The 13,740-nt window shown below is 54.2% G+C and overlaps 1 protein-coding gene across 1 annotated transcript; it reads right to left on the bottom strand.

Annotated features, from left to right (window-relative positions):
- Positions 1-2,843: 2,843 nt before the first annotated feature.
- Positions 2,844-11,243, bottom strand: CPEB1 (cytoplasmic polyadenylation element binding protein 1; the record flags this gene model as incomplete). Its single annotated transcript, XM_008945670.1, has 9 exons — positions 2,844-2,954; positions 3,539-3,619; positions 3,858-3,952; positions 6,139-6,337; positions 7,789-7,925; positions 9,327-9,431; positions 9,523-9,636; positions 9,877-10,126; positions 11,017-11,243. Coding segments are annotated over 9 exons (1,319 nt in total), but the record flags the coding sequence as incomplete, so codon positions are not given.
- Positions 11,244-13,740: the final 2,497 nt, after the last annotated feature.

Below are 13,740 nucleotides of genomic sequence, written 5' to 3' on the forward strand. Positions count from 1 at the left end.
CCCGTCCCGCCCAGGTCCTAGCGCCCGCGCCGGGCGGCTCAGGAGCCGGCACAAGGTCTACAGAGGCCAAAGGGGAAGGTTTGGTGGAACCTGGTCCCACCTCAGGTGGTGATGGAGGAGGACGCTGAGCGCCCGCACGCTCCCATCACCTCCAAGAGGAGGTGTCTGGCCTCCCTGGGAGTGCCACCCAGCCTGGAAAGATGAGGAGTGGCCACCCCAGGCTGGGTGCAGCTCAAAGATGCCCTTGAACTTGGGGGCAGGCCCACTGCACCCCAAGTGCTGATCAGAGCCCTGCAGATGAGAGCCCCAGAGGCCATCACCTCCATCAAAGAATCACCTTGGCCCAAGGTGGGGTTGGAGTGTACATGGGAACACTGGGCACTCCTGTTCCCCTCATTGATGTCATGCAGAGGGATCTCACAGGCTTGAGAGGTGGGCCCATGTGAACCTCAGGAGATTCAGCAAGGCCAATCACAAGGTATGGGGAGACCGGGCTGAGAGAGTTGGGGCTGTTCAGCCTGGAGAGGAACAGGCTCCAGGGAGAGCTCTCCTTGTGGCCTCCCAGTATGTGAAAGGGGCCTGCAAAAAAGTTAAGGAGAGGCTTTTTTCATGGACTTAAAGTGATAGGACAAGGGGTGACAGATTCAACAGGGAAGAGGGGAGATTTAGATTAGAAACAAAGACGTTCACTCTGAGGGTGGTGAGACAGGCACAGGTTGCCCAGGGAAGTTGTGGATGCTCCATTACAGATGATGTTCAAGGCCAGGTTGGATGGGGCTTTGAACAACCTGCTCTAGAGGGAGGTGTCCCTGCCCACGGCAGAGGGGTTGGAATGAGTTGATCTTTAAGAACCCTTCCAACCATGAGGATCGAAGATGAGGGTCTAAGACTCACTTGCTGCTGTGAAGTAGAGGAGCTCCCACTGGAGCAAAGTCTCCCAGAGACACCCACTGGAAGAACCTTTGGTAACTGGAATCTCCAAACCCCATCTCCCCAGAAACAAGCCCCCCTCCAGCACCCCCACAGCCCCTTCCCAGCTGCTCCAACACCAAGGGCAGACGACAGGCAACACATAGCCCTTGAGGCTGGGGAGACCCCACCCAAAGACACGACCAAGGAGCACGAGAAGGTGTGGGTTTTTTTGCTGCAACGTGTTTATTATGTGCCAAAAACTACACCACAGCTTACTCCACGCGCCTGTAGGAGAGTGCAGTCTTGCCTGCATATACTACAATGAGGTAGAGACTTCACACACAGCTTCACAAAACCCCACAAAGAGCAGCTGGGATATGCAACAATGCAACATCAGCTCAGCAGGAGAAAAAAAAAAAAAAATAAGAGGGAGAAATTATGACACTGGTTCTTTGGCACACAGCTTCTGATAGAGGGGAAAGTAAAAAAAAAAAAAAATAATAATTAAAGTTCAAATCCCAGCAGCAGCATTTCAGTTGACTGCACCATTTTATAAAGGAAAAAGGGAAAAAAAAAACACAAATTACACTTGTCCCCTCTAAGAGAAAGGGCTCCTATGAACCTTCATTCGTCCACCGAAATGCAGCCCTTTTTTATTTTTATTTTTTTATTTTTTAGCTAGTTACAAAAGAAAAAGTTAAGTCGTGTGACTCGGTGCGATTAAAAACCTCTATCAACCCCCCTGAAGTGCAACTTAAAAAAGTGCAACAAACTATTTAAAACTATATACAGCAGCTCAGAGATCCTTTATCCGGTCCAGTTTCATAATCCAGAAAAAAATAAACACCAAAAAAATATAGGTATTAAAGCCTGTCCTGGTCCTGTTGCAAACCCCTCGATTTACAACGTTCCGCCAGCAGCCCCCAGACACAAGTCGCAATAATGTTAAAAGCTGCCAGGAAAAGGAAGGAAAAAATAATAATACAACAAGGAAACAAAAAAAAATTTCTTGTTTTCAAACACCTTAAAAACTGTTCTTAAAGAGTGTAAAAAGGAACTTGGTAAAAACCCTCCAGCGTAAAATATGAACTATGGTTTTGGTTTAAATGAAGAGGCAAAAAGTCTCCGTGTTGTTACAGTAAAAAAACGGCGGCCAAACAGGTTTCTTGGGGGGTTCAGGCGCCGTTGGGGTGGGGGGTTAAACGAAAGGGAAAGGCACTGTATGGCAACGGCAACAAAACGGAGCCATGAGACCTGCGGCGGCACCGCTGGGGCTGCGAGGGGTGGCAGGAAAAAAAGCGCCTTTTGCACCACTCCAAAACCAAAAAAAACCCCCGGGCCAAGGCCGCATGTGGCCCTCGGGATAGAGTTTTATTTTTTTTTTGTTTTGTTTTTGGTTTTTTTTTGGTAAATCAGTGGTTTTTCTTCGTTTCAGGTTTTTTTTACCTTTTTTTTTTTTGCTTCTCAAACTAGGAACCGAAGTCTGGGAACTGCAGAATCATTTGAGGGGCGCTTCCCCTCGCCCCAAAAAAAACCCTACCAACTGAACCCCCACGACCAAATTCACTGTGCATTAGTGCAGAAACAAAAAGACCAGCGAGTGCAAATGTGGATGTAGGATTTTTGTTAATTTTTTTCTTTTTTTGTAGTTTTTCTTTTGCCTTTTTTTTCCCCCTCCCCAGTTAAGTCCTTCAGGAAGCACGTTCCCAGCCCCAGGTCTGGCACCACGCTTCATGCGTTCTCCGCTTGGCGGGGTCACCAAAAAAAAAAAAAAAACAAACAAACACAACCATGAAAAAAAAGTAAAGGAATTTTTTCTCCCTCGGCCTCAAGAGGCTTCTTTCTATGGCAAAAAAAAAAAAAAAACAAACAAACACAACCATGAAAAAAAAGTAAAGGACTTTTTTCTCCCTCGGCCTCAAGAGGCTTCTTTAGCTGGAGTCTCTGTTCTTCTGGTTGCGCATCAGTGGGCGGTGGTGGCGCAGGACCTCCATGGAGTGCTGCCAGTGCCAGCAGGAGCGGCAGAAGTACTTAAAGCAGATCTGTGGGGAAGAGCCAGAGGGAGGAGGATGATGCCCAACGGAGCGTCCTCCTCTCCCTCCACCCCCTCCTCGGATTTGCAGAAGTTCTGGGTGCTCCATCACTGGAGATGTTCAAGATTGAGTTGGATGGGGCTTTAAGCAACCTGGTCTAGCAGGAGGTGGCCCTGCCCATGGAATGAGGTGATCTTTAAGGTCATTTCCAACCCAACCTATCCCAGGATTTACGGCCTCTGGCAATTCCAGAGGGTGGAGCTTCCAGCAGGACCCCTTGAGTAGGTCTGAAAGCTCCATGAAGCTGCCAGCCCTTGGCCAAGCTTCTCTGCCCATGGAGGTCTGCCAGAGTCCTCTCTGTTGCGGACAACAGGGTGATCACTCTCCAACCTCCAGCTTGTTGCTACTCACCCACGGCACAGCTCCGGCAGCCCCACCTCAACCTCCTGGTGAGCACCAGGGCTGCACAACAAAGGTCCACCTGGAGGTCTTGGGTGAAAATGTCACCCTCTCTGCTCAGCAGTGGACAAGTGGTGGCCTCAGATGCTATAGCAGAGCCTGCTGCTCCTTGAGCTGCCCCAGCACAGCCTCACCTGGTCTCTGCAGAAGAATGGGCCAGGCTGGGTGCTGCAGACTTGGCACAGGGAGTCCTCCAGGTAGGGGTCGATCTGGACCTGCAGGAGGACCAAGTGGTGGCCATGGAAAGGTGCTGGGCAACCCCCAACAGCACCACCCTGCCAACTAGGTACCCCATAAGCATTCCCGGCACCCTCAGGTGGCAGAGCAGCGGTTCACCACCTCCTTGGGCCTCCAAAGGGACCTAGGGCAGAGGGTGTGGAGGTCGTGGGGCTCCCCACGGTGCCACCGACCCCACAGGTTCAACCCCACCACTGCCCCAGCAGCTCCACTCACCTTCTTGGTGAACTTGGTGGTTTTGATCTCCACAAAGGCAGCGGTCACAGCCTTCAGGTAGCTGCGCTGGTTGTTGAAGGATACACGGCCAGACCCTGGAACAAGCCACAGCACAAGGGTTAGACTGACCTGGAGCCCACAGCAGGAACTGATGGAGGTTGAGTCTGAGGTCCTACCAGCACCATACCTTCTCCACAGCAGTTCAGCTGCTGGCAGGGAAGCAGCTTTTGTGGGGCAATCGCAGAAATGTTTTGGTTGGAAGAGACCTTTCAGATCAATTCCAACCATTCCCCCAGCACTGCCAGGTCCCCACTGACCCATGTCCCTCAGCACCACACCTCCACGGCTTGGAAACCCCTCCAGGGATGGGGACCTCACCACTACCCTGGGCAGCCTGGGACAGCCTTGGAGGGGAAGAAACTGTTCCTCAGGTCCAACCTCAACCTCCCACCTGGGGCAACCTGAGGCTGCTGCCTCTTATCCTGTTGCTTGTTCCTTATGAGAAATGCCCAACCCTCACCTAAATTTTACCTTCTTCTAGGGAGTTGAGAGCCAGGTGGTCTCTCCTGAGCCTCTTTTCTCCAGGCTCAGCACCACCAGGTCCCTCTGCTGCTCCTCACCAGACTTGGGCTCTAGACCCCAGGTGGTATCTGAGGCCTTGTGGCTCTACCTGCAGGCAGCCAGGAGCAAAGTGGCTTTTCTAAGGACACCCCCAAGCTGGCTGAGACAGGCTTACAGGTGGGAGCACTCCCAGGAGGGCCTCCAGAGCAGCAGCTTTTATCTTCAGCCTCCCACTCCTCCTCTGCAGCTTCCTTGCTCCACTTGTTTCCAGCCAAGTTTTGTAAAGCTCCAGGAAAACATCTCCATGTCCAGGTGTAGGAGGAGCTTTGGTTGTTGGAAGCTGGCAGATCCCTGGAGCTCAGCTCACTGCTGGTGGCTACGGCAAAAAGTGTGGCCCAGAGCCCATCTACTCTTCTCCTGCAGCACCAGGCAGGGTGGAGGGCCTGGATCTGCTCTGCAGTGACACTGCCTACAGGGACTGCAGCTGCACTTGAGGGGGTTCTTCTAAAAGGCTCAATTCCATCTCTAGTGGGACCCCTGAAAGCCACCTGGGCTTTCTCTCCTGACCCAGGTCTCCAAAGCACCTCCTTGTGACTCCCCATTTCTCACGGTAGGTGACTCCAGCACCATCCTCCACTCAAAACAGTTCAGTACAAGGCAGGTGACACACCACGGTCTTCCCTTGAGGAACCTTCTGCCTGGTGAAGGAAGCCTGAGGCAGCATCTCAGCACAGAGAGATCTCACCTACTTGAGGGAGCAACCCAGGCACTACAGGAGGCCACAGGAGCTTTCAGGGACATGCTCCAGCACAGGGTAGGTTGGTGGTGACCATCTGTGATGACATTTAAAAGTTTCCTTCATCTCATACTTCCACCCCCAACCCCTTGGGACTGTCCCCCGAGAGCCACCTCAGTGGTCAAGCCCTGCAGCATCACAGGCATGTCCTCAACCCAAGCCTTGACCAGAAGAGCCCAAAAGTTGTCCAAGGACACTGATGAGCAGATGACAGCCCTGCACTATCTAACACTAACACACAGGAGAAGCCTCAGACCCTCCTTAAGAAGGCAACTTGGTGTGGCATGAGCCTGGAGAGCTGCTCCTCGTGCTCAGGCTGTGGGGTTTGTCCACACAGAGCAGTCACCAGTAGGTCCACCTGACCAGATGTCATGGCTGAACCACAGGCAGCAGACACGGTGCCTACAGCAGTTTGTGATTTCAACCCCAGCAGAGGAGGGAAGCGCTCTCCAAGAGTCACACACCACCCCCAGCACCTCCCACCCTGGGAAAGCTGATGCCCTGAGCCAGGGTGGACACAGCATCCCCCAGTAGGCCCAAATCAAAAGACTCAGAGAAACCTCTCCAGTGGTGCTGCTAGCCCAATGTGACAGCACCCTGAAGATGGCCCCCAAACCACCCAATGTCTCTTCCAACCACAACATTTCTACGGTTCTGCAGAGAAACAGCTACAAGCAGCATCTACCAACCATCAACAGCCCTGAACAAAGAAGGAAAGCCCTTCAGCTATGCCTAAAGAGATACTAAACACCTTAAGCTGCTCTAGAAGGACTCAGGACCTTCTAATTCCCAGGCTGCGGCTGAACATCTGCTCCCAGAGCAGGAGGTGGCAGAGCCCGGCACCTTGGGCAGTCTTCCCTACGGGAGGGCCGAGCTGGAGCCTCCTCAGAGCGTGGCACCAGCCCTGGTGGGATCCTCACTCACCGATGGGATACTTGTGCTTGTCCGTGTCGATGCCGGCATAGACCACCCCTCCGAAGAGGTCGCACATGACGGCCGCCAGGGCCTCGGCGTTCAGCATCCCGTGGAGGGCCCCCACGAACACCGTCTTGCTGGGGTCCAGCCGCTGCGAGGGGCTGCGCACAAAGTTGCTGTCTGCCAGCACCCAGGGGATCACCTGCACCTAAAAACACACGTCGGCAGGTTGGGTTGGCCAGGGACCTTCTGGGCCACACCCTGGGTCACTCCTCAGTGCCCTCAGCCGATGGCAGAATACATCCCAGACCCTTGCATTCCACCCTCAACTCGCAAATATCACTTGTGATTGCTGCTCGGGGTCCACTTCCAGAGCTCTGGAGCTCCAGATACCTCCAGAGAGCCCAGGAGGTCCATCTGAGGGAACAAACCCAATGGCTGCACCACTCTGCTTCCAACCAAACCAGAATCCAAACTGCTGGTCCCCTGGGGCTCGTGGCCAGGGAACAATCCATTCATGATGGGCTTCTCCCCACTGCCTGCACCTACATTTACAGCCCATGGAGATTCTTCCATGTGTTGGAGGAGATCACAGAATCATTACAACTGTAAAGCCAAGTAAACCCTGTCTCAAATTGCCACATCTGTGTGTCTGTTGAACACCTCCAGGGATGGTGACTCCATCACCACCGCCCCAGCAGCCTGGTCCAGGCTGATCAATGGAACAACACACCCATTGCCAACTCCAACAGGAGCCCCCATCTGCTACAGGGTTCAGAAGAGAAGAAACTTCTGCCAGAGCTACACCACCAAGTAACACCAGTAACAGGCCCTTGAAGCCAAGGTCAATGGTCTCCTGGGGTGTATTCGGAGCACAGCCAGGAGATGAAGGGAGGTTCCCCTCCCCACTCTACTCCACCTCTGGAGTACTGGGTCCAGTTCTGGGCTCCCCAGTTCCAGAGACAGGGAACTACTGGAGAGTCCAGCTCTCGTAGCTCTGAAGATGCTGAGGGAGAATCTCTGAGCCAAGTAAAGGCTGAGAGCCCTTGGGATGTTCAGCCTGGAGAGAAGACTCAGAGGGGATCTGATCCATGCTGAGCAAGAGCTGAAGAGTTCACAGGGGGGCAAGAGGCTAGGGCCAGACAGTGGTGGCCAGCGACAGGACAAGGGGCAATGGGCACCAACTGGAACCCAAGAGGTTCCAACTGATCAGGAGGAGAAAATTCTCTGCTGTGAGGGTGGCAGAGCCTGGAGCAGGCTGCCCAGAAAGGCTGTGGAGTCTCCTTCTCTGGAGAGATTGCAAACCCACCTGGATGCCATCCTGGGCACCCTGCTGTGGGTGACCTGCTGGAGCAGGGGGGTTGGAAGATACCTCCAGAGATCCCTTCCAACCCCCCCTATTCTGCGATAGAAAAGGTCCCCCTTCCCTGGAAGGTCAACCCCAGCTTCTGGCAGCCCCGTAAAACACCGATCTGACACTTCATCCAACCCTACCTCAGGAGCACATCAACAAGAGATGGCCAAGGGTCAGCTGGACCTTCTGCTGCTATGTCTCAGCCCTGGAGCAGAGCGACACCATGCACCCCTTGTCCCCAGAATCTCACCAGGGTCCCCTGCCGTACTGTCACCTGCAAGGCTCCTCCTCCTGGGCCTGCTCACCTCTTTGCAGCGCATCCTGCGGCTGGACATCTTGAAGTAGTACTCGCTGAGCCCGTCGGGGCTCAGGAGGTCCTGGGAGCACGCCTGGAGCAGGGCACGCACGGACTTCTCCGACTCGAACACCAGGTAGACGTACCCTTGGGAGGTGAAGGGACAGAGGTGGCGGTTACAACTGGAGCAGAGGGGGAATGGATCATCCCAGCTGGCAGACACCCTCAAAACCACCCTCAGAGGCCACCTAAAGAATGTCTCTTGCTGTCCCCTCCCTCTTCTGAAGGAGGGCAGTGATCTGGAGGCCCTGTCCCAGCACTCTACACATGAGATCCATGGAGCCCAAACCCAGCATGGCACAAGCAAGCAGGTTACCCATGCCCATGGGCCACTGTCCCCCATGCACAAAGCCACATCTAGACATGATGAGTGGGCACCACCAGCCTGGCCACAGTATGGTCAGCTGGAAGACAGACTTGGCTTCACCTTTAGGGTGTTGTGGCCTAGAAATAACAACTGAAGGCATTAAAGTCACTTCCATCAGTGCCTGCAGCCTGTCCCTCATGTTGCTCTGGTGACCAAACAAGGACATCAGGCACCACCAAGTCTACAAACAGGTTGCTCCTCACCCTGTAACATATTGCTGCTTACACAATACATCAGCGCATCACCTCCAGGATTGTGCTCCAGGCACTGCTCACCTCACCAAGCCCCAGAGCCCAGTGGCTACCCCGGGATTCACGTGTCCTTGATCATGGAATCAGACTGGTTTGGGTGGGAGGTGACCTTTTAAGGTCATCTAGTCCAACCCCCTTGCAGGGAGCAGGGACATCTGCAGCTAGAGCAGGTTGCTCAGAGCCCCAGCCAACCTCACCTGGAATGGTTCCAGGGATGGGGCAGCAACCACCTCTCTGGGCAACCTAGGCCAGGGGCTCACCACCCCCAGCATCAAAAATTTCTTCCTTCTCTCCAGTCTAAATCTCCCTCTGAGTTTCAAGCCATCCCCCCTTGTTCTGTCCCAACAGGCCCTATTCAAAAGTCTGTCCATCTTTTAAGCCCCCTTTAAGCACAGGAAGGTCTCCATGGAGCCTTCTCTTCTCCAGGCTGAGGAACACAGATTCTCCCAGCCTGGCTTCCCAGCAGAGGGAATCAGCCATCGCATCATTTTCTGGACCCCTTCAGATCTTCTCTAACACACCCATGTCCTTGTGCCCAGGGCTCCAGAGCTGGACACAGGGGTCCAACCCCAGGCCACACACGCTTCGGGTGCTCACGCTGGAGGTGAGGACCAGCAGCTCTCACCCAGAGCCAAGAAACCCCTGAGGTGGAGCTCTGGAACCTGCCCCCCTCATCCCACACTTCTGCCCAGCCCTAAGAGGAACGGGTGGGGACACCAGGTTCCAGGTGACAGCAGTGCTGACCCAAGGGAGAAGTGGACATTTACCCCAGGGTGTTCTGTCCCATCCAGTGACCAGCATGCAGCCGAACCATCTGTGCTGTAACATAGCATGGGGGGGAAAAAAGTAACCCTACCATGTCGCCATTACCTTTTGGCATATTACCTTTGGGAGGGCAGCGTGGGTGTTTGCCATCCTTACCAGGCCACTCCACACTCAAGGAGCCAAACACACGGAAGGTGTTGATCAATCCAGCTACAGAGATGAGGGGGAGGAGGAAAAAAAAGTCAGTGGATCCCCTCAAAAAAGCTCTGTCTGATCTTCTCTCCATTGAGGGGCTGCTCACCTTCCGTAATGTCCCACGGGACTCCTCCCAGGAACACTTTGCAGGAGTAGACAGGGTTCTTGTAGTTTCGGGGAGGCAGTTGTCCACTCCAGGTGCAGGTGGCTTCGTTCACAGCTAGGACAAGCACAAGCATTGCTCAGTTTACTTCCCACTCTCCCATAGGTCATCCCCAAATTCCACAGCTGGTTCAAGAGCTACAGCTGCCCAGCCAAGCCACCTGGTTTTTGTCATCAGGTACAGCCCAGAGCAGGGCTCATGGGTGGAGAAAGGTCTGATCTGCTAATCTGCACCTATGTGCCCTGTCAGGACCCCCACCGTGCATTGAAGCCTGCTGAGATGCACCATCCAACTCACCTGCTGCTTGCCTGTGAAGCCTAGCTTCTCTTTCAATACTGAAAGGGTCTTCTGGAGAGTCCAGGAGATCCCAAGAAGGCCACGCAGATGCTCCAGGCCATCTTTTTGATGCGCTGGCTGGAGGGGAAGTGACTGCAGCCAGGGCAGCTTGGTCTTGATCCAGTCGGGATCCTACTCCCATCTTCAAGGGGTCTCTCGACACCCCACTGAGAGGCAGGAAGGGCAGAGGAGGGGAGATGCGAAGGCTTGACTGCAAGAGAAATTCCACAGCTGATGGAAACCCAGCTGGCCAGCCTGACCACTATGGGCTCAGCCAGCTGGAGACCCAACCACTTGCAGATTCCACGTGTTGAAGGAGTTAGAAAAACGCCCAGAGAGGTGGAAGGATACATAAAGCAGTAGGGATGCGAGATGCTGGCACCTAGGCCATGCTGGAGAAGACCTGACCGTCAGAAATGAGGCCAGCACAGAGCTGCCATCATCAGAGACTTGGGGTGCTGCAGCTGCTCATGGTGTCCCTGCTCGAGATCCTGATCCTCCAAGGTGGATCATAGGAGGATCGACTCCATGGCAAGCTACCCGTGGCCTTCGTGCCCACACCAATGTAAAGGGTCAAGGCCACGGTAGCACCCATGGAGCTGGTGGCACAGGCCAGGGCAGCAAGAGAAGACACTCGCCTGGCTCCCCAACTTCCAAATTCAGCTCTGGCTTTAGGGAATGGGAGCAGACCAGACCCAGTTTGCTCCAGGAGAAACAACTCCAAAATGCAGAAGTGACATCAAACAGGAAGGGCAATGAAAGGCAGGGACAGGAGAGGTCCAGGTTGGAACTCGGAGGTGGCTGTGCTCCAAAATCACCTCCCTGCTGGGATCAGAGAACAGACACCCTCCCACCATGCTCCAGCTCAACCACTCCAAGCCCCGTGGGAGTCCACAGACCAAAATATTCTTTAGAGGGCAGAAATAAATGGATGGCTCCTTTTTGCTCGTGTGAGGAGAACCTCGCTGTGTCAGCGTGGGCACGACAGCTCCCTCCAAAACTCCTTCCCATCCTGAGGGCTGGGGCTTGAAGCTCCCCCTCTACAACTTCCCTGTGCTCCCCAGGAACCACAGGGCTGGTGCAGGACCCAAACCCACTTACAATCAAGTCTGAGAGGTGGTCAGAGCCAGAGCTGAACCCACTAGTGTCCGAGTCTGAGGGGCTGCTGGAGCGGGAGTCCAGGAGGGAGCGGGAATCCATGCGGGAATTCCTCAGGCTGGGCGTGGAGAACTTTTCTGACAGGTCTGAACCAATGGGGTCTAGAGGCATGAAACCCAGTGGAGGCTTCGCCAGGATGTTCCCAAGAGGGTTACTCAGCATGTTGAGAACTGCAACAGAGAAAGAATCCGTCAGTCCTGCAGCAGGGTACACCTTCCTTCCCAGCACAGGTCCAGCAGGCTACTGGGCTGCTGTCAGCCCAAGAATGGCTTGCCTGGGAGGTGGCACATCCCAGAGGTACCAACCCTCCACACAGCTCTGTAAAGGCCACATGCTCTTTACCATCAGTTGCAGCACAGATGGAGCCCACAGCAGCAGCCTGGTGTGGCCCATGAACCCATGGATGGTTTCCTCTCCCATGGCTGACATCAGCCAAGAGGACTTGTTTCATCCAGGAGCAGACACAGACCCCAAATCCTGGTGATGGACCTCATAGAGGTGCTCCAGTATAATATTACACCAGTGTTTCTTGCTGCTTGTGCTGGAGCAAGCTGGGAGCCAGCAGGACACAAACTGGAGGCCCCACCCCTAAAGACATTCACGAGTCAGGCTTGATGGGGCTCCGAGCAATCTGCTCTAGTTGCAGATGTCCAACCCCCCTGCAGGGAACAGGGACTAGGTGACCTTGAAAAGGTCCCTTTCAACCTAAAGCATTTGATGATTCTATGAAACTGGGCCGGTGTTGGCCACACACACCAATGGCCAGGCTGAGAAGAGCCCATCAGCTTCTCAAGATGGGACACAGCACAGGTCAGCCCTGACAGGAGCTGGCTCCTGGTGGCCAGCAACTGGCCAGGAGAAGAGGAGGTGCTTGGTGGCCACCGCTGGCCACCAGCTCCAGGACGTGCCAGACCACTGCCCTTGCACAGCGTCAGCTTTTCCTCCACCCCAGGAGGATGGAGACGAGCAAACTCCTCCCTAGAAACTTCAAGCAGAGTACCAGGCCACCAAGTGGTCCTCAAGGTCCCATCCTGCTCCGTGGGTCTCTGAGAAGGAGAGGGAAGGTAGGGTGGGCTCAGCCATGGGGCCACGCCACCAGCCAGCTCTATTCAAAAGGAGCAAGTCTCAGCAAGCCGAACATGTCCCCAGCACCAAACATTCAGAAATGGTTTTAATTATCTGGACAGTACAAAACAAGGCAGCTCGCCCTGAAGCTTCCCGTTTTCACTTTGTGATCCACTGGATCTCCTCCAGCCTTGCCTGACCTCACCCCGCTGGGGCTACAAGGTTTTTTTTAACCCAGATTTTTCAGAGGATAAAGAATCCTAAACCCAGCCCAAAATAGATAAGAATAAACTCCAACATTGTCATGCTGGAGCACACTATGGCCTGACACCGGCACCAGGAGAAGCTGCCCAGCGTGCCTGAAGATGCTGACGTACCTGTCCCAGGCCACGGTATCCAGGTGGGAAGCCACAGCCCAAACCCTCACTGGTAAATAAAGCCTCACAACTGACTCTCAGCAGAGCTTGAGCAACAGCAGGGAGTGGAAGAAAATCTCCAAGAAAGAGGGAGAAACTCCAGGAAAAGGGGGGGAAAAAACCTGAGGCTTGAGGCGGGGAGGAGGCTGCTCCCTCTGAGGCACGGCGCAGGGCAGAGCATCTCCCAGCCCAGGCAAGCTGCACTACGCTGCTTTGACTTCTCTGAAGCCACGTGATGCGTTTAAAAATACAGCCAGGGTATTGTTCAAGGGAGACAGCTGAATTTGTTAAACAGGCTCCAAAAAAAAATGTGATTAGTCACTAAACAGCACAAGAGGAGAAGTGAAAGCAGCTGATCCCACGGCCAGGGCCTTGCTGCCAGCCTTGGCACCCTCCTCCTCCACCGAGCGTGGTGGGTCCAGAACCCAACCCTGTGTTGACCCACCCCCCCGCCCCGTGTTTCTGAGAGATCCAGAGCTGTGGTGGTGGCCACCAGACACCTCCTCTCCTGCTTAGGGGAGATCTAGGATCAGAACTCCATCTGGGATGTTCCAGCAAGGGTTCTGGAGCTCCCCAAAAGCATCTCAGGGTTCAGCTGCTCTGCCTCACGTGTCTCACCATCATCTCTGCCACCACTCTGACTTGCTACGGCTCAAAAACCAGTAAGGGCAATGTAAGTGCATTGAAGGAATGGGATTACTGGCCTTTGAGAGGATTTACTAGCTTGGCATCTGAGCTTCAGCACCTACCACCAGAAGTCCTGCTGACACTTGTGTGGGGATCTGGATGTGCCTCCTGGAGTGAGCCTGGGGAAGCAGCCCAGGGAACATCAGCATGAGGGACCAGGTCATCTTCAGAACCTGAGGGCATCCTGCTCTAAGCCATCGAACCCCTTCTCCTGGGGGCTGGGGCATGAGGTTGCCCACCTACAAAACCAGCCCAGGAGTCCTTTGAGCCACCCAATAAACCTACAGCTCTGCCAGGGAAGTTGCTCTCGTCTCCTCTGGCAAGCAGGAACCACACAGAAGGGAAAAGCCCATTTCTCCAAGACCCACACAAGATGCCTCAAGCCATTTCTGGTGCTTAATGAATCTATGAGTTAGGCCTTCCCAATGGCTTGCCCAAGCCCATTTTAGAAGATCTGGATGGTAAAGGTGACCCCCAAGGAGGCTTAGTGAGCTGAGGG

The sequence above is a fragment of the Merops nubicus genome, unplaced genomic scaffold (assembly GCF_000691845.1).
Source record: "Merops nubicus isolate BGI_N331 unplaced genomic scaffold, ASM69184v1 scaffold21968, whole genome shotgun sequence".
NCBI lineage: Eukaryota > Metazoa > Chordata > Aves > Coraciiformes > Meropidae > Merops > Merops nubicus.